This window comes from Chlorocebus sabaeus, chromosome X, assembly GCF_047675955.1.
Source record: "Chlorocebus sabaeus isolate Y175 chromosome X, mChlSab1.0.hap1, whole genome shotgun sequence".
In the NCBI taxonomy this organism is placed as follows: Eukaryota; Metazoa; Chordata; class Mammalia; order Primates; family Cercopithecidae; genus Chlorocebus; species Chlorocebus sabaeus.
The window spans coordinates 151,316,419-151,337,051 of record NC_132933.1 but is presented as its reverse complement, the minus strand read 5'-3'; the positions used below and the strand labels follow the sequence as shown (position 1 = coordinate 151,337,051).

At 51.4% G+C, this 20,633-nt stretch overlaps 1 protein-coding gene across 3 annotated transcripts in view; it reads left to right on the top strand.

Moving 5' to 3' along the window:
* The first annotated feature begins 1,362 nt into the window (after positions 1 to 1,362).
* IL3RA (interleukin 3 receptor subunit alpha) overlaps positions 1,363 to 20,633 on the top strand; it is a 37,684-nt gene continuing 18,413 nt past the window's right edge. Inside the window, exons 1-7 of one of the 3 annotated variants that reach the window (XM_073013911.1) lie at positions 1,363 to 1,811; positions 7,147 to 7,248; positions 11,770 to 11,888; positions 12,507 to 12,621; positions 14,812 to 14,944; positions 15,035 to 15,216; positions 18,923 to 19,038. In XM_073013911.1, coding sequence (XP_072870012.1) covers positions 7,185 to 7,248; positions 11,770 to 11,888; positions 12,507 to 12,621; positions 14,812 to 14,944; positions 15,035 to 15,216; positions 18,923 to 19,038 — 729 coding nt within the window. In that variant the 5' untranslated portion in view covers positions 1,363 to 1,811; positions 7,147 to 7,184. Of the gene's footprint in view, positions 1,812 to 4,522; positions 4,721 to 7,146; positions 7,249 to 11,769; positions 11,889 to 12,506; positions 12,622 to 14,811; positions 14,945 to 15,031; positions 15,217 to 18,922; positions 19,039 to 20,633 lie in introns of those variants that run through there. The other 2 variants (XM_073013909.1, XM_073013910.1) reach the window with 2 other exon arrangements.

Genomic DNA, 20,633 nt, shown 5'->3' with positions numbered 1-20,633 from the left:
CAGAGGTTGCAGGGAGCGGAGATTACGCCACCGCACTCCAGCCTGGAAAAAAAAAAAAAAAAAAAAAAAAAAGGAACCGCTGCAAGGTGGGGGCTCCAGGGACCAGCTGAGGTTGGGCTGGAATTGAAAAGGGTGCCAAGAACGAGAAGAGCTGATAAATTCAGAGGGAGGGGAAGGGGTGTCTGGGAGTGCGTGTGCTGAGCAAACAGAAATAACAGATTTCAGCGTTGGAAAGGGAAGCCGGGGACACGTCGGTGGGTGCGCCATTTGGGGCTGGACTTTACAAAGGGCTTTTTTTTTTCTTTTTTTTTGAGACGGAGTTTTGCTCTCGTCACCCAGGCTGGAGTGCAGTGACGCCATCCCGGCTCACCGCAACCTCCGCCTCCCGGGTTTAAGCAATTCTCCTGCCTCAGCCTTGGGAGAAGCTGGGATGACAGGCACCTGCCACCATGCCTGGTTAATTTTTTTATTTTTACTAGAGACGAGGGTTCACCATGTTGGCCAGGCTGGTCTCGAACTCCTGACCTCAGGTGATCTACCTGCCTCGGCCTCCTAAAGTGCTGGGATGACAGGCGTGAGCCACCACACCTGATCACTAAGATATCTCTTTTTTTTTTTTTTTTTTTGAGACAGTGTTGCTTTATCACCCAGGCTGGAGTGCAGTGGCGCCATCCTGGCTCAGTGTAACCTCCGCCTCCCAGGTTCAAACTATTCTCCTGCCTCAGCCTCCGGAGAAGCTGGGATTACAGGCACCTGCCGCCATCCCTTGCTGATTCTTTTTTTTTTTTTTTTTTTTTTTTTTTTTACTAGAGAAGAAGTTTCACCTTGTTGGCCAGGATGGTCTCGCCCTGCTGACCTCAGGTGATCCACTTGCCTCGGCCTCCCAAAGTGCTGGGATGACAGGCGTGAGCCACCACACCTGATCACTAAGATATCTTTTTTTTTTTTTTTTTTTTTTTTTGAGACAGTGTTGCTTTATCACCCAGGCTGCAGTGCAGTGGCGCCATCCTGGCTCAGTGTAACCTCTGCCTCCCAGGTTCAAACTATTCTCCTGCCTCAGCCTCCGGAGAAGCTGGGATTACAGGCACCTGCCGCCATCCCTCGCTAATTCTTTTTTTTTTTTTTACTAGAGAAGAAGTTTCACCTTGTTGGCCAGGATGGTCTCGCACTGCTGACCTCAGGTGATCCACTTGCCTCGGCCTCCCAAAGTGCTGGGATGACAGGCGTGAGCCACTGCACCTGGCCACTAATGTATCTTTAATAAGAGCCGTCATCTGAGACCGGGAGCCACCTCCCCTGTCTGGGCACAGGGAGGAGACACAGGCAGGAGCCCCTGGATACCAGCATTCACCCCTCCAGGGCTGAATTTACTCTGTCAGGAAGTTGCCCAATCCTGCTTGAATAGCTAGCCTGAATTCTAATTATAGCAAACAGAAACACTGGCAGAAAAAAAAATGAGAACGGGGAACATGACAAATTTCAAACAAAGAATCTTTCAAGGAAAGTCTGCCGCGGGTTACGAACCTGCTGACCCCGGGATCCCAGCCCGTGGGAGAGAAAGGGGGTCTCTGACGGCCCCCTCCCCACTGCCAGATCCTCATTGGGTCTGACTTTCCGGGGTGGGGCCCCGGCTGGAGCTTATAAAACAGCTCAATCTGGGAGGATAACCTTCAGTTTATCTCCGGGGAAGCTGCTTGTAGCACACACAGAAAATATCCGAAACATCCTATTCTGATAGGATAGAGATTGGGACACTCCAGAGACACCTTTCGTGCTGTTTCTTCCACACAGGACTTGGATCTGCATTTAAGGTACGGAAAGCAGGGGACGCAATGGACGGTGGGTTCCTGAATCCGTCCTGGCAGACACGGGGCATTCATTGGCACCGAACCGGTTTCCGCTGAGACCTGCCGTCCGTGGGTACCACACGGCACGTTGAACGGCCCAGTAACCAAAGAAGGATGTTTGCGATCTCATTCCTCGTTGGCATGTGGCTCGCGTGCTGGAAGCCGTCATGTCATCTTAGACGCCTTGGGTTGAGAAAGGTGATAGCGTTAGAAGTAATGTTACTGTGTTTTCTGGTTTTTTGGCGTGCTTGCTAGAAAAACGTAAACACCTACACGTGCCTAGAGTTCTCTGTTTATTACAAAGCGCAGGTTCTAATAAACAGAGTTCCCTGTTTATTAGAAAGCTAGTGAAAGAGCTCACGCCCAGGGTGGGCTGACTGACAGCCGGGTAGCCGCTTTTGGGGCTGGGACCCCAGTCTTTTCATGGTGTTCTCAGTGGTTTTCAAAGGCTGGTGGGACTCAGAATGTCCCAGATGGCTGGTGAAACCTCAGGTCCCTCCTAGCAGCTTTATTCACAGTGGCCAAGAGGTGGCGTGAGCCCTCATACCCATCTATAGATGAATGGAGAAATATAATGTGGTCCATCCATGCAGTGGAATATTACGCAGCCAGGAAAAGGAACAAGCAGCTTTATTCACGGTAGCCAACAGGTCGAGACAGCCCTTATACCCCCATCTATAGATGAATGGAGAAATATAATGTGGTCCATCCACACAGTGGAATATTACACAGCCAGGAAAAGGAACAAGCAGCTTTATTCACGGTAGCCAAGAGGTCGAGATGGCCCTTATACCCCCATCTATAGATGAATAGAGAAACACAATGTGGTCCATCCACACAGTGGAATATTATGCAGCCATGAAAAGGAACAAGCAGCTTCATTCACAGTGGCCAAGAGGTGCTGTGAGCCCTCATACCCCTCTATAGATGAATGGAGAAATATAATGTGGTCCATCCACACAGTGGAATATTACGCAGCCAGGAAAAGGAACAAGCAGCTTTATTCACGGTAGCCAAGAGGTAGAGAGAACCCTCATACCCATTTATAGATGAATGGAGAAATATAATGTGGTCCATCCACACAGTGGAATATTACGCAGCCATGAAAAAGGAACAAGCAGCTTTATTCACGGTAGCCAAGAGGTAGAGAGAACCCTCATACCCATCTATAGATGAATGGAGAAATATAATGTGGTCCATCCACACAGTGGAATATTACGCAGCCATGAAAAAGGAACAAGCAGCTTTATTCACGGTAGCCAAGAGGTAGAGAGAACCCTCATACCCATCTATAGATGAATGGAGAAATATAATGTGGTCCATCCACACAGTGGAATATTACGCAGCCATGAAAAAGGAACAAGCAGCTTTATTCACGGTAGCCAAGAGGTAGAGAGAACCCTCATACCCATCTATAGATGAATGGAGAAATATAATGTGGTCCATCCACACAGTGGAATATTACGCAGCCATGAAAAAGGAACAAGCAGCTTTATTCACGGTAGCCAAGAGGTAGAGAGAACCCTCATACCCCTCTATAGATGAATGGAGAAATATAATGTGGTCCATCCACACAGTGGAATATTACGCAGCCATGAAAAGGAACAGGGCTTTGCCACAGGTGGCAATGTGGGAGAACACTGAGGACATCATGCTTCCTGAGAGAAGCCAGATACAAAAAGATACATAGTGTCTGTACGATTGCATTTATTCCCTATGTCCAGATACAGGCAAATCCACAGAGACAGAAAGTGGATGAGTGGTTGCCAGGGGCTGGGTGGGGGAAGCACGGGTCTTTAATGAACCTGGGGTCTCCTTTGGAGTGACGACAATGTTCTAGAAGATAGAAGTGGTGGTGTGTTTTTTTTTGTTTTTTGAGACAGAGTCTCACTCTTGTCGCCCAGGCTAGAGTGCAGTGGTGCGATCTCGGCTCACTGCAAGCTCCACCTCCCGGGTTCAAGCCATTCTCCTGTCTCAGCCTCCCGAGTAGCTGGGACTACAGGCACCCGCCACTACGCCCGGCTAATTTTTGTATGTTTAGTAGCAATGTTGTATGTTTCGTAGAGTAGTAGAGATTTTGTATGTTTAGTATGTTTTGTATGTTGGTCAGGCTGGTCTTGAACTCCTGACCTCAGGCAGTCCACCCCCCTCCGTCTCCCAAAGTGCTGGGATGACAGGCGTGAGCCACCGCGCCTGGCCAGTGAAAATATTAATCAATAAATGTTAAGAGCTCAGATGTCCCAACGTTCTCCGGTGTCTTCCTGGACCACGGCCCCTACAGGCAAGTGTGACTGTGCGTGGTGTGTCCAGCACACTTTGGACCGTGTGGCCACTATGGGCACTCACCCCCTGGTCTCTTGGCTGAGCTGAACACAGACTCTGTCCGAATGGAGACTCTAGACACTGCCTGTTGCCTTGCAAGGCCTACTGATGCTAAAGCCATTTGGTTCTTTAAAACATGGTAGGCTGGGCGCGGTGGCTCACACCTGTCATCCCAGCACTTTGGGAGGCAAAGATGGGAGGTTCGCCTAAGGTCAGGAGTTCGAGGCCAACATGGTGCAACCCCTTCTCTACTAAAAATACAAAAATTAGCTGAGTGTGGTGGCGAGTGCCTGTAATCCCAGCTACTCAGGAGGCTGAGACAGGAGAATTGCTTGAACCGGGGAGGCGGAGGCTGCAGTGAGCCGAGATCGCGCCACTGTGCTCCAGCCTGGGCGACAGAGTGAGACTCTGTCTCAAAAAAAAGAAAAAGAAAGAAAAAGAAAGAGAAAGAAAGCTATCACCCCACAGCACAGTGTAGGAGAACCACCCTGTCTGGGACATCGGAAACAGTTCCAGGCCAGGAGGCTGAGGCCCTGCACCCCTTTGTTACGGTAACTGCAGCCACTTAAGAATTTCTGTCTGCGTTGACTCATAATTCTAATTAAACTTCCTTCCCCTGCTTTGTCATCTGAGTTTCCCGCTGTGCCACAGGGGATGAGCTTTCCTGGTCTGTGGATACAGCCGGAGCCAAGAACTGGCTATCCGTTTTTTTTGTTTTGTTTTGTTTTTGAGACGGAGTCTCGCTCTGTCGTCCAGGCTGGAGTGCAGTGGTGCGATCTCAGCTCACTGCAAGCTCCGCCTCCCGGGTTCAAGCGATTCTCCTGCCTCAGCCTCCTGAGTAGCTGGGACTACAGGCACCTGCCACCACATCTGGCTAATTTTCATTTTTCTTTTTCTTTTCTTTATTTTTTTTTTTTGAGATGGAGTCTCGCTCTGTCATCCAGGCTGGGGTGCAGTGGTGTGATCTCGGCTCACTGCAACCTCCGCCTCCTGGGTTCAAGAGATGCTCCTGCCTCAGCCTCCCGCGTAGCTGGGATTACAGGCGTGTGAAAAATTATTTTTGTAATGGACAAAATTATATATATTTGTGGTGTCTAACCCTGTTTTGAAACATGTATACTTTGTGGAATGGCTAAATCAAGATAATTAACATATACGTGACCTCATCTGCTTTCTTTTTTTATTTTTATTTTTTTGAGGTGGAATCTCTCTCTGTCGTCCAGGCTGGAGTGCAGTGGTGCGATCTCAGCTCACTGCAGCCTCCGCCTTCCAGGTTCAAGCGATTCTCCTGCCTCAGCCTCCCGAGTAGCTGGGATGACAGGCGAGTGTCCCCATGCCCTGCTAATTTTTGTATTTTTAATAGAGACGGGGTTTCACCATGTTGACCAGGCTGGTCTTGAACTCCTGACCTCAGGCGATCCACCTGCCTCGGCCTCCCAAAGTGCCGGGATGACAGGTGTGAGCCACCGCACCCGGCCGGTAGAGGTTCTTTCAAAATGGAAAGGCTGACACACACACAGATGCGTACACACACAGAAATGCACATGCATGCACACGAACACACATAAATATGCACTTTTAGGCACATGCAGGCACGCACACAGGCAGAGTCTCCTGCGTGTGTATTTGTGTATGCACATATGTGTATGCATGGAACACACGCACAGATACACATGCATGAAAACACACAAACACAGCCGGGCATAGTGGCTCACACTTGTAACCCAGCACTTTGGGAGGCCAAGGCAGGTGGATCACCTGAGGTCAGGAGTTCGAGACCAGCCTGGTCCACATGGCGAAACCCTGTCTCTACTAAAAATACAAAATGTAGGCTGGGCGCAGTGGCTCACGCCTGTAATCCCAGCACTTTGGGAGGCAGAGACGGGCGGATCACCTGAGGTCAGGAGTTCAAGACCCAGCCTGGCCAACATGGTGAAACCCCATCTCTACTAAAAACACAAAATTAGCTGGGCGTGGTGGTGCCTGCCTGTAATCCCAGCTACTCGGGAGGCTGAGGCAGGAGAATCGCTTGAATCAAGGAGGCAGAGGTTGCTGTGAGCCGAGATCGCGTCACTGCACTCCAGCCTGGGCAACGAGAGCGAAACTCTGTCTCAAAAAACAAAAACAGGCCGGGCGCGGTGGCTCAAGCCTGTTATCCCAGCACTTTGGGAGGCCGGGACGGGCGGATCACGAGGTCAGGGGATCGAGACCATCCTGGCTAACGCGGTGAAACCCCGTCTCTACTAAAAAAAAAATACAAAAAAGTAGCCGGGCGAGGTGGCGGGCGCCTGTAGTCCCAGCTACTCGGGAGGCTGAGGCAGGAGAATGGCGTGAACCCGGGAGGCGGAGCTTGCCGTGAGCCGAGAGCCGGCCACAGCACTCCAACCTGGGCGACAGAGCGAGACTCCGTCTCAAAAAAAAAAAAAAAAAAAAAATTAGCTGGGCGTGGTGGCAGGTGCTTGTCATCCCAGCTACTCAGGAGGCTGAGGCGGGAGAATCGCTTGAACCCGGGAGGCGGAGGTTGCAACGAGCTGAGATCACACCAGTGCACTCCAGCCTGGATGACAGAGCGAGACTCTGTCACACACAGAAAACAAAACACACAGACACGTATGTGTGCACCCAGATACACACGGGCACACAAGTGTACACAGATGGGCAGGCACACAGCCACGTATGCTTATAGATACGTGTGCACAGTACATGCACGTGGTCATGTGCAAACGTGCAAACAGACATGGCTACACACAGGCAGCACACGTATACACCCACGTACACACACACGGATATTCGTGCACACAATGCACACATGTACAAGCACACTGCAACCTACATGCGTGTGCAAAGGTGCCTGTGCACACTCACAGACACACACACATGCACACTCAGTAGTTTTCCCTCCAGAAGCAGCTCCTGCGTTACCTGCAACCCAGTTTCACAGCCAGTTCCCGCTGCCTGACTCTCCGTTCTCCTCCAGCAGGCACCTCCGTCTTGCCCTCGGGAGCTGCCTTCCCGATGGTCCTCCTTTGGCTGATGCTCCTCCTGGTCGCCACGCCCTGTCTCCTGCAAACCAAGGAGGGTAAGAGCTGGAGAAAAAAATCGACGGTGGAGGGTGGGGGGGGACAAACACACAATGTCACCTGCTGTTCTTTGGGGAGACTTTCTACGTTGAGCACATGGCAGAGGCTCGCGCGGCGGGTCAGGAATGACTCAGAGACCTCCTTGTACCCGTCGCCAAGTTCCCTGTAATGCAGCGTCTGGCACGACTGCAATACGATGTCACAGGCAGGCACCTGACGGTGACACAGACGCCATGTGAGGTCTTTGGATGAAACTCGCACGCTGGGATCCGGAGTGCCAGTTTACCATTGTCCGTTTCCTGCATGGTTTATCTTATGTTTTCATTTGCTTTCTTTTTTTTGTTTTTTTTTTTTTTGTTGAGACAGAGTCTGACTCTGTTACCCAAGCTGGAGTGCAGGGGCGTGATCTCAGTTCTCTGCAACCTCCGCCTCCCGGGTTCAAGCGATTCTCCTGCCTCAGCCTCTCGGGTCGCTGGGATGACAGGTGCCCACCACCATGCCCGGCTAACTTCTGTATTCTTTTTATAGAGACGGGATTTCGCCATGTTGGTCAGGCTGGTCTCGAACTCCTGACCTCAAGTGATCCGCCCGCCTCGACCTCCCAAAGTGCTGGGATTACAGGTGCCCACCACCACACCCGGCTAATTTCTCTATTTTTTCTTATAAAGACAGGATTTCGCCATGTTGGTCAGGCTGGTCTTGAACTCCTGATCACAAGTGATCCACCCACCTTGGCCTCCCAAAGTACTGGGATGACAGGTGCCCACCACCATGCCCAGCTAATTTCTCTATATATTTTTTTTTATAGAGACAGGATTTCACCATGTTGGTCAGGCTGGTCTCGAACTGCTGACCATAAGTGATCCGCCTGCCTCGACCGCCCAAAGTACTGGGATTACAGGTGCCCGCCACCACGCCCGGCTAATTTCTCTATTTTTTTTTTTTTTTTAATAGACACAGGATTTCGCCATGTTGGTCAGGCTGGTCTCGAACTCCTGACCACAAGTGATCCACCCGCCTCGGCCGCCCAAAGTGCTGGGATTACAGGTGTGAGCCACCGTGCCCGGCCTTTTTTTCATTCGTTTTTACTGTCTGCTATTACAGGGGCTTCCTTTTAGCTTGAATTTCTTTTAACTTTAATTTGCTTTTCATTCTTTAACTTTTTTTTTTTTTTTTTTTTTTTTTGACACAGAGTTTCACTCTTGTCGCCCAGGCTGGAGTGCAATGCTCACTGCAACCTCCGCCTCCCGGGTTCGATTGATTCTCCTGGCTCAGCCTCCCAAGTACCTGGGATTACAGGTGCCCGCCACCACGCCTGGCTAATTTTTCTGTTTTTAGTAGAGACAGGGTTTCACCATGTTAGCCAGGCTGATCTCAAACTCCTGACCTCAGGTGATCCACCCACCTCGGCCTCCCAAAGTGCTGGGATTACCGGTGTGAGCCACCGTGCCCAAGTGTGTAATCCCAGCACTCTGGGAGGCCGAGGCGGGTGGATCACGAGGTCAGGAGTTCGTGACCAGCCTTTCTAACATGGTAAAACCCCGTCTCTACTAAAAATACAAAAATTAGCCGGGCGTGGTGGCGGGCACCTGTCATCCCAGCTACTAGGGAGGCTGAGGCAGGAGGATCACTTGAACCCAGGCGGTGGAAGTTGCAGTGAGCCAAGATCACACCACTGCACTCCAGCCTGGGCGACAGAGCACTTTGGGAGGCCGAGGCGGGCAGATCACAAAGTCAGGAGATCAAGACTAGCTTGGCCAACATGGTGAAACCCCGTCTCTACTGAAAACACAAAAATTAGCTGGGCGTGGTTGTGCGCACCTGTAGTCCCAGCCACTCAGGAGACTGAGGCAGGAGAATCTCTTGAACCCGGGAGGCGGAGCTTGCAGTGAACGGAGATTGCACCACTGCGCTTCAGCCTGGCGACAGAGCAAGACTCCGTCTCAAAAAAAAAAAAAAGTCTGAGCATGGTGGCGTGCACCTCCCGTCCCAACTGCTTGGGAAGATCCCTTGAACCCAGGAGGCGGAAGTTGCAGTGAGCTGAGATCGTGCCACTGCATTTCAGCCTGGGAGACAGAGCGAGACTCCGTCTCAAAATAAATAAATAAATAAATAAATAAGTAAATAAATAAAATTAGTAAATAAATAATAGCCTTATAAGAATTTTTTTCTCAGTGAGTTTGTTTGAAGGAATAAATTATGCTTCAAAGTTAGGGGAAAATAATGTCAGAAATCTAGATGTTCTTCTGTTTTGGTCTTGCTTATCAGACCCGGGTTGTTGACCTTGATAACCACTCAAGATCCTTACAGTTGACAGAGTCATTTCCTCAAGTTTTCTAAGTGGCCGATCAGAGATAAAGCCTGGAGAAATATCTGATGTCTGTTTCTCACCTCGGGTGACCAGCAAAATGTGATAGAATATTGCCTTTTACCGGCTGGGCACGGCGGCTCACGCCTGTCATCCCAGCACTCTGGGAGGCTGAGGCGGGTGGATCACTTGAGGTCAGGAGTTCGAGACCAGCCTGGCCATCATGGTGAAACCCCGTCTCTACTAAAAAGACAAAAAATTAACTGGGTGTGGTGGCGGGCGCCTGTCATCCCAGTTACTCAGGAGGCTGAGGCAGGGGAATGGCTTGAACCTGGGAGGCAGAGGTTGCCGTGAGCCGAGATCGCACCACTGCACTCCAGCCTGGGTGACAGAGCGAGACTCTATCTCAAAAAAAAAAAAAAAAAAAAAAAAAAAAAAAAGAATATTGCCTTTAACATGTTTGTACAGGTCATTTATGAACTATCTTGAGGTCTCTGATGGCTAAGAGAGACCTCCTCCTTTTTCTTTTCTCTTTTTTTTTTTTTTTTTGGAGACGGAGTCTCGCTCTGTCGCCCAGGCTGGAGTACAGTGGCGTGATCTCGGCTCACTGCAAGCTCCGCCTCCCGGGTTCGCGCCGTTCTCCTGCCTCAGCCTCCTGAGTAGCTGGGACTACAGGCGCCCGCCACCTCGCCTGGCTAGTTTTTGCATTTTTAGTAGAGACGGGGTTTCACCGTGTTAGCCAGGATGGTCTCGATCTCCTGACCTGGTGATCCGCCCGCCTCGGCCTCCCAAAGTGCTGGGATTACAGGCGTGAGCCACCGCGCCTGTCCGGTTTATGACTTCTACCAGCTCACACAAGTCTCCTGCCTACATAGAACTCCACTTCTCAGTCAGGCTTGGTAGCTCATGCCTGTCATCCCAGCACTTTGGGAGGCTGAGGCAGGTGGATCACGTGAGGTCGGGAGTTCGAGACCAGCCTGGCCAACATCATGAAGCCCCATCTCTAGTAAAAATACAAAAATTAGCCAGGTGTGGTGGTGGGCACCTGTTAGCTACTCGGGAGGCTGACACAGGAGAATCGCTTGAATCCGGGAGGCACAGGAGGTTACAGTGAGCCGAGATCGTGCCACTGCACTCCAGCCTGGGCGACAGAGTGAGACTCCGTCTCACAACAAACAGACAATCAAAACGTACCCATTATAATGCTGTTTTAAGATTGTTGTGTACTGGCTGGCTGTGGTGGTGTACGCCTGTAATCCCAGCACTTAGAGAGGCCGAGGTGGATGGATCACAAGGTCAGGAGATTGAGATCATCCTGGCTAACCGGGTGAAACCTCATGTCTAGTAAAAATACAAAAATTAGCTGAGCTGTGGTGTCGGGCACCTGTTATCCCAGCTACTCGGGAGGTTGAGGCAGGAGAATCACTTGAACCCAGGAGGGCGGAGGCTGCAGTGAACCAAGATTATGCCACTTCAGTCCAGCCTGGGTGACAGAGCAAAACTCTATCTCAAAAACAAACAAACAAACAAAATATATACGTTACAATGCTGTTTTAAGATTGTCTTGAGGCCAAGGTGGGCAGATCATGAGGTCAGGAGATTGAGACCATCCTGGTGAACAGGGTGAAACCCCATCTCTAGTAAAAATACAAAAATTAGCCGAGTGTGGTCGCAGGCACCTGTTATCCCAGCTACTCGGAAGGCTGAGGCAGGAGAATCGCCCGAACCCGGGAGGTGGAGGTTGCAGTGAGTCGAGATGGGACCATTGCACTCCAGCCCGGGCGACAGAGCAAAACTCCCTCTCCAAACAAACAAACAAACAAACAAACAAAGAACCATACCCCATTACAGTGTCGTTTTAAGATTGTTGTCTATCAGCTGGGCGCGGTGGCTCACGCCTGTCATCCCAGCACTTTGAGAGGCCAAGGCGGGCAGATCACAAGGTCAAAAGATCGAGACCATCCTGGTTAACACCGTGAAATGCTATCTCTACTAAAAATACAAAAAATTAGCCGGGCGTGGTGGCGTGCACCTGTTATCCCAGCTACTCGGGAGGCTGAGGCAGGGGAATCGCCTGAACCCGGGAGGCGGAGGTTGCAGTGACCCGAGATCGCGCCACTGCACTCCAGCCTGGGCGACAGAGCGAGACTCGGTCTCCAAAAAAAAAAGGTTTGTGTGTATCTCTTCTAACTCCAACCTGTCACCATTTTAGATCCAAATCCACCAATCAGGAATCTAAGGATGAAAGAAAAGGCTCAGCAGTTGATGTGGGACCTGAACAGAAACGTGACCGGCGTGGAGTGTATCAAAGGCACCGACTATTCTATGCCGGTAAATCCTATTCTGTACGGTTGACAAACGAGACGTTTCCGTCTCCCGCAGGAATCTGAGAACCAGTACTGCTCCCGTCGCTGCTGTCGTAAGTGCCTGGCTTCTGGCCCGAAGCCAGCTGTGGGATTTGAAGTGAGTTTGGAGACTCTGGTTCCCCATCCGTGGGATGTCTAAGGTGGCACACACTGGACAGGGTGGACGTGAAAATGAAACGAGGCTAACCTAGGACTGGTGGAAAACCAAACCGCACGCTGGGCACGGTGGCTCGCGCTTGTCATCCCAGCACTTTGGGAGGCCGAGGCGGGCGGATCACCTGAGGTCAGGGGTTCGAGACCAGCCTGACCAACATGGTGAAACCCTACTGTCTACCCAAAAATATACTTTAAAAATTAGCCGGGCGTGGTGGCGGGCACCTGTCATCCCAGGTACTCGGGAGGTTGAAGCAGGAGAATGGCTTGAACCTGGGAGGGAGAGGCTGCGGTGGGCCGAGATCACGCCACTGCACTCCAGCCTGGGCGACAAGAGCGAAATTCGACCTCAGGAAACATCCGAACATCCTTAGCATCAAATTCAGCATGGTCTCTCCGCAGCCATCACATTCCCGTGTGTCTCTCTCAGGCAATGAACAGCAGCTATTGCCAGTTCGGAGCCATTTCCTTATGTGAAGTGACCAACTACACCGTCCGAGTGGCCAGTCCCCCGTTCTCCACGTGGATCCTCTTCCCTGAGAACAGTGAGAAAAATGTTCATTGTGTGTCTGTTCTTTCTGTCTGTTCCCTCCCTCTCTCCCTCCTTCCCTCCTTCCCTCCCTGTGTCTTGTCTGCCTTCCTTCCTTCCTTCTTTCTCTTTCTCTTTCTTTCCCTCCCTGCCTCACTCCCTTCTTTCCTTCTCTTCTCTCTTTCCTTCCTTTTATTCTCTTTTCTTTTCTTTCTTTCCTTCCTTCTTCCTTCCGTTCCTTCCTTTCTCTCCATTCCTTCTTCCTTCCTTCCTTCTCTTTCTCTCCCTCCCTGCCTCACTCCCTTCTTTCCTTCTCTCCTCTCCTTCCTTCCTTGCTTCCTTCCCTTCCTTCCTTTCCTTCCTTCCTTTCCTTTCCTTCCCTTCCTTCCTTCCTTCCTTCCCTTCCTTCTCTTCCCTTCCCTTTCTTCCTTCCTTTCCTTCCTTCTCTTCCCTTCCCTTCCTTCCTTCCTTTCCTTCCTTCCTTTCCCTTCCTTCCTTCCTTCCCTTCCTTCCTTCCTTTCCTTCTTCCTTTCCTTTCCTTTCTTTTCCTTTCCCCTCCCTCCCTCCCTCCCTTCCTTCTCCTTCTCCTTCTCCTTCTCTCTCTTGCTCCTTCTCTTTCCCTCTGTCTTTCTCTTTCTCCGCCTCCCGTGTTCAAGCGATTCTCCTGCCTTAGCCTCCTGAGTAGCTGGGATGACAGGCGTGAGCCACCACATCTGGTTAATTTTGTATTTTCAGTAGAGGCGGAGTTTCACCTTGTTGGTCAGGCTGGTCTCAAACTCCTGACCTCGTGATCTGCCTGCCTCATCCTCCCAAAGTGCTGGGAGTACAGGGGTGAGCCACCGCGCCCCGCCTTAAATAGAGATGGGGTATTGCTATGTTACCTAAGCTGGTCTCAAACTCCTAGGCTCAAGTGATCCTCCCACCTCAGCCTCCCAAGTAGCTGGGATTACAGGCACCTGCCACCACACGCGGCTAATTTTTCTATTTTTAGTAGAGATGGGGTTTCACCATGTTGGCCAGGCTGGTCTCGAACTCCCAACCTCAGGTGATCCGCCCACCTCGGCCTCCCAAAGTGCTGGGATTATAGGCGTGAACGACTGTGCCTGGCCTTGAGTTAATTATTTTTAAGTTTAATAGATTTCCAGGGAATTATGCTGAACTGGAAAAAAGACCATGCCAGAGCGTGACACACACACAGATTTCATTTATACAACTGTCTTGAAATGGCAATGTTTTATAAATAGAAAACAGTCTCCTGCTTTGCAGGGATATAAGCAGGAGCGAGAGCTGTAGACAGGTGGGTTTGGCTGTAAAAGTGCTCCCTGGGGAGGTCTGGTGTGGGGGTTCACGCCTGTCATCCCAGCAGTTTCAGAGGCCGAGGTGGGCGGATCACCTGTGGTCGGGAGTTCGAGACCAGCCTGGCCAACATGGTGAAACCCTGTCTCTACTAAATATACAAAATTAGCTGGGTGTGGTGGCAGATGCCTGTAATTCCAGCTACTCGGGAGGCTGAGGCAGGAGAATCGCTTGAACCCGGGAGGCAGAGGTTGCAGTGAGCTGAGATCACGCCACTGCACTCCAGCCTGGTCGACAGAGTGAGACTCTGTATAAAAATGAATAAATAAAAGAATATCTAGGATCTCTCTGTATTATTATTATTTTTTTACAACTGCTTGTGGATCCTCCATGGTCTCAAAATACGAAACGCACTCTAAAAAGCGATTAGAATTTTATTTATTTATTTTTTTTTTTGAGACAGAGTTTCCCTCTGTCGCCCAGGCTGGAGTGCACTGATGCGATCTCGGCTTCTTGCAACCTCTGCCTCCCGGGTTCAAGAAATTCTCCTGCCTCAGCCTCCCTAGTAGCTGGGATGACAGGTGCCCAACATCACACCTGGTTAATTTTTTAATTTTTTTATTAGAGATAGGGTTTCACCATGTTGGCCAGGCTGGTCTCAAACTCCTGACTTCAGGTAATCCAAATGCCTCGGCCTCCTAAAGTGCTGGGATGACAGGCATGAGCCACCGCGTCCAGCTAATATTTGTATTTTTAGTAGAGACAGGGTTTCTTCATGTTGGCCAGGCTGGTCTCGAACTCCTGACCTCAGGTGATCCACCTGCCTCGGCCTCCCAAAGTGCTGGGGTGACAGGTGTGAGCCCCCATACCTGGTCCCGATTCGAGTTTTCTTTTATGTTTGTGAACCCAGCTGGGATGCCTCGGGCCGGTGCGGAAAATCTGACCTGCTGGGTTCATGATGTGGATTTCTTGAGCTGCAGCTGGGCGGCAGGCCCAGCGGCTCCCGCTGACGTCCAGTACGACCTGTACTTGAACAATCCCAAGTAGGTGTGCCCTTGGGCAGGTCGGGCTGTCCCCGGTGCAGGGGCCTTCGGGGCACGGTCGCCCCACAACCTTACCGCTTACCACAGCAGCCACGAACAGCACAGGTGTCTTCACTACAAAACGGATGCTCGGGGAACACAGATCGGGTGTCGGTTCGAGGACATCGCTCGACTCTCCCGCGGTTCTCAAAGTTCCCACATCCTGGTGAGGGGCAGGAGCGCAGCCTTCAGTATCCCCTGCACAGATAAGTTTGTCTTCTTTTCAGAGATTGGTGAGTAGCCCACGACATTCCCTCCCACCCTCAGCTCTGTGAGGCCACGGTTTTAGCCTCAGGCCACATCCCACGGACCGGGTGGCCCCACACATTGACACTGGCCTCTCGCGTTTCCAGAGGCTGGACGTTGGAGGTCAGGGCGCTGGCCGGCTGGGCTCCTAGGGAGGTCTCTTCCTGGCTTGGAGAGGGTCATCTTCTCACTATGTCTTCATATGGTAGAGAGAGAGAGAGATGAAGTTCTGGGGTCTCTTGTTAGAAGGACACTGACACCATCATGGGTCCCATCACGGGTCACAGGAGCTTCCGTCATGGGTCCCACCAAGAGTTATGGGACCCCTGATCATGGGTTTCACCCTGAGTTGTGTGATCCCTCATCATGTGTTCCACCATGGGTTACAGGACCCCTCCCAGCATGGGTCATAGAATCCCCTATCATGAGTCCCATCATGGGTCATAGGATCCCCCGTCACGGGTCCCACCATGAGTCATGGGATCCCTCATCACGGTTCCATCATGGGTCATAGGATCCCCCATCACTGGTCCCACCATGAGTCATGGGATCCCTCATCACGGTTCCATCATGGGTCATGGGACCCCCCCCATCATGGGTCATGGGACCCTCCATCATGGGTCATGGGAGCCCCCATCATGGGTCATGGGACCCCCCATCATGGGTTCCATCATGAGTCATAGAATCCCCCATCATGGGTCATAGGATCCCCCGTCACGGGTCCCACCATGAGTCATGGGATCCCTCATCACGGTTCCATCATGGGTCATGGGACCCCCCCCATCATGGGTCATGGGACCCTCCATCATGGGTCATGGGAGCCCCCATCTTGGGTCATGGGACCCCCCCATCATGGGTTCCATCATGAGTCATAGAATCCCCCATCATGGGTCATAGGATCCCCTGTCACAGGTCCCATCATGGGTCATAGGATCCCCTGTCACAGGTCCCATTATGGGTCATAGGATCATCCATCATGGGTTCCATCATGGGTCATAGGATCCCTCATCATGGGTTCCATCATGGGTCATAGGATCATCCATCATGGGTTCCATCATAGGTCATAGGATCATCCATCATGGGTTCCATCATAGGTCATAGGATCCCTCATCATGGGTTCCACCATGGGTCATAGGATCATCCATCATGAGTTCCACCATGGGTCATAGGATCATCCATCATGGGTTCCACCATGGGTCATAGGATCATCCATCATGGGTTCCATCATGGGTCATAGGATCATCCATCATGGGTTCCATCCTGGGTCATAGGATCATCCATCATGGGTTCCATCCTGGGTCATAGGATTCCTCATCATGGGTTCCATCACGGGTCATAGGATCATCCATCATGGGTTCCATCATAGGTCATAGGATCATCCATCATGGGTTCCATCCTGGGTCATAGGATCATCCATCATGGGTTCCATCATGGGTCATAGGATCATCCATCATGGGTTCCATCATGGGTCATAGGATCATCCATCATGGGTTCCATCATAGGTCATAGGATCATCCATCATGGGTTCCACCATGGGTCATAGGATCCCTCATCATGGGTTCCATCCTGGGTCATAGGATCATCCATCATGGGTTCCATCATGGGTCATAGGATCATCCATCATGGGTTCCATCATGGGTCACAGGATCCCTCATCATGGGTTCCACCATGGGTCATAGGATCATCCATCATGGGTTCCATCATGGGTCATAGGATCCCTTATGGGTCCTATCATGGGTCATGGGACCCCCCGCAACCATGGTTCATGGGAGCCCCCATCATGAGTCCCATCATGGGTCATGGGACCCCCCCCATCACAGGGGTCCACCCTCATAACTTCAGCCCACCCCAGTCACCTCCCAAAGACCCTACCTTCTAACACCGTCCAACCAGGGCTCAGGGCTTCAACATAGGAATTTGGGACAGGAGGACACAAACTTTCAGTCCACATCTGAGCTCCGGGGAACCTCCCAGGTGGTAAGAATGTCGATACGCCCAGAGCTGACATGCCCTGACCCCACGGGGAGGGTGCTTGGATGCTTTGGAAGAGGAGGGGGAAATGAGGAAGAGGAAGAGGACAAGGAGAAGAGAAGGGAGGAGAGGAAGAACACAACCAGGGGGAGGAGGAAAAGAAGGAAAAGAGGAAACAGAGGAAAAGGAGGGGGAGGAGCAAGAGAAGAAAACGGAGGGAACGGGGTGGGGAGGAGGTGGAGATGGGGAGGGAAGGAGGAGGAGGAGAAGAAAAACAAGAGGCAGAAAGGAGGAGGAGGAAGAGGAGGGAGAAGGAGAGAGGAAGGAGAATGGAGAGGAGTAGGAGGGGGAGGAAGAGAAAGAGTGGTGAGCGGAGGAGGGAGAAGGAGGGGTAGGAGGAGAAAGGAGAGGAGGAGGAGAGGGAGGAAAAGGAGGGGGAGGAGGGTGGAGGTAGAGGAGGGAAGAGAGGAGGAGGGAGAAGAAGGGGAGAGGGTGGAAGAAGGAGAGCAGCAGGGGGAGGGATGAGGAGGGGGGCAGAAGGAGTGGGAGGAGAAGAAGAGGAGAAGGAGGAGGAGAATGGGCAGGGGAGGAGGAGAGGGTGGAAAAGGAGGGCGAGGAGGGTGGAGCGGGGAGAAGGGAAGAGAGGAGGAGGGAGAAGGAGGGGAGAGGATGGAGGAAGGGGAGCAGGAGGGGGAGGATAAAGGAAGAGGAGGGGCAGAAGGAAGAAGGAGCAGGAGGAGAGGAGGAAGAAAAAGGAGGAGAAGGAGGAGGAGAATGGGCAGGGGAGGAGGAGGAGAGGGTGGAAAAGGAGGGCAAGGAGGGTGGAGGGGGAGAAGAGAAGAGAGGAGGAGGGAGAAGGAGGGGAGAGGATGGAGGAAGGGGAGCAGGAGGGGGAGGAAAAAGGAGGAGGGGGGCAGAAGGAAGAAGGAGCAGGAAGAGAGGAGGAAGAAAAAGGAGGAGGAGGAGGAGAATGGGCAGGGGAGGAGGAGGAGAAAGGAGAGGGGAAGAGGAGGGTGACAAGGAGAATGGGGAGGAGAGAGAGAAGGGGTAGAAAAAGGAGGGAGAGGAAGAGGAGGAGTGGCGGGGGGGAGGAGGGTAGGGAAGGGGAGAAAGAACAGGAGGGCAGGAGGAGGGGGAGAAGGAGGCGGGGGCCAGGGCTGGACTTGCTTCCAGGGGCCCAGGGGAGACCCAGACAGACAGCCGGAGACACAGGGCTGCAATGGCCTGAGAATGTGGAAGCGCCTGGGGTTCCCTGGACATGGAGGATGCCCTGGGCCGCTGGGAGTGGCGGGACATCCCCTCAGGGGGCTGAGGTGGGGGTGGGGGGAGGAGAGAAGCTGGGAAGTGGCAGCTCCAGAAGGATGTGTACAGGTCAAAAGTGCAGGAGTCTCCGGAGGGCCCATCCTGAAGGCTGCGGAGAGAGCCCTCAAGGGGTGGGGAGTGGGCCAGGCTGCCCAGCGGGGCTGAGCCCAGAGATGGAGGGGGCAGGGACAAAGACGTGCACCTGCCAGTCCTCAGAAAAGCTGAATACCTGATACTGAAGTGAACAAAAGGGTGGTTCTGAAGGCTGCTCCCGGGAGAGTGGGGTTCCCAGGATGCAAATCCTAAGGAGGGTCACTTCCCCCAGCGCCCCCAGCACGGCTCAGTCCTGTGTGAAGTATCTCTAGAAAAAAAAAAAGATTTGATTTCTTTTACTCCTAAAACTGTTTTTCTCGTTGCTAGAGACATTAACTCCACCCAACATGACTGGAGAGTGTAATGAGACACATTCCTTCATGCACTGGGAAATGAGAAGTCATTTCAATCGCAAATTTCGCTATCAGCTTCGGATCCAAAAGGTAAACTGTCACCCGTTCCCCCCACCACCCCCGCCGTGGACATCCCTGATTTTTGGGAAGTTGCACTCTGGGGCCTTGGAACAGGCAAAAAAATCTCTGATAACGCCACAGAACGCACGGAGCATTAAAAAAAAGAAAAGAAAGAAAAAGAAAAAAGACCGAGCTCAGTGGCTCGCACCTGTCATCCCAGCACTTTGGGAGGCCAAGGCAGGTGGATCACGAGGTCAGGAGATCGAGACCATCCTGGCTAACACGGTGAAACCCCGTCTCTACTAAAAATACAAAAATTAGCCAGGTGTGGTGGCGGGCGCCTGTAATCCCAGCTACTCGGGAGGCTGAGGCAGGTGAATCTCTTGAACCCAGGAGGCGGAGCTTGCAGTGAGCCGAGATCGCACCACTACACTCCAGCCTGGGCGACAGAGCGAGACTCTGTCTCAAAAAAAAGAACAAAAATTTTCAGACCGTATGCGGTCTATCGTTTTTTATTTCTGTCCTCCATTCCAATCTCCATTCCATTCCCTTCTCCATTCCATTCTCCATTCTGCATTCCATTCTCCATTCCATTCCACTCTCCATTCCATTCCATTCCATTCCGTTCTCCATTACATTCCATTCTCCATTCCATTCCGTTCTCCATTCCATTCTCCATTCCGTTCTCCATTCCATTCTCCATTCCATTCCATTCTCCATTCCATTCCATTCTCTATTCCATTCTCCATTTCATTCCGTTCTCCATTCCATTCCGTTCTCCTTTCCACTCTCCATTCCATACAATTCCATTCCATTCCATTCTCCATTCGATTCCGTTCTCCATTCCATTCCAGTCTCCATTCCATTCCATTCCATTCTCCATTCCATTCCGTTCTCCATTCCATTCCATTCTCCGTTCCATTCCGTTCTCCATTCCATTCTCCATTCCATTCCATTCTCCATTCCTTTCTGTTCCATTCCATTCCGTTCCATTCCATTCTCCATTCCATTCCATTCTCTATTCCATTCTCCATTCCATTCTGTTCTCCATTCCATTCCATTCTCCGTTCCATTCCATTCTCCGTTCCATTCCATTCTCCATTCTGTTCTCCATTCCATTCTCCATTCCATTCCATTCTCCATTCCATTCCATTCTCTATTCCACTCTCCATTCTATTCTGTTCTCCATTCCATTCCATTCTCCATTCCATTCGGTTCTCCATTCCATTCCATTCTCCATTCCATTCCGTTCCATTCCATTCTCCATTCCATTCCATTCTCCATTCCATTCCGTTCCCCATTCCATTCTGTTCTCCATTCCATTCCATTCTCGATTCCATTTTGCATTCCATTCCATTCCATTCAGTTCTCCATTCCATTCCGTTCTCCATTCCATTCCATTCCATTCTCCATTCCGTTCTCCATTCCATTCCATTCCATTCCGTTCCGTTCTCCATTCCATTCCATTCTCCATTCCATTCCGTTCTCCATTCCACTCCATTCCATTCCATTGACGGAGTCTTGCTCTGTCGCCAAAGTGCTGGGATTACAGGTGTGAGCCTCCAGGCCCAGCCTATGTGTTATATTTAGTATTTTATTTTATTTTATTTTATATTTTATTTTAT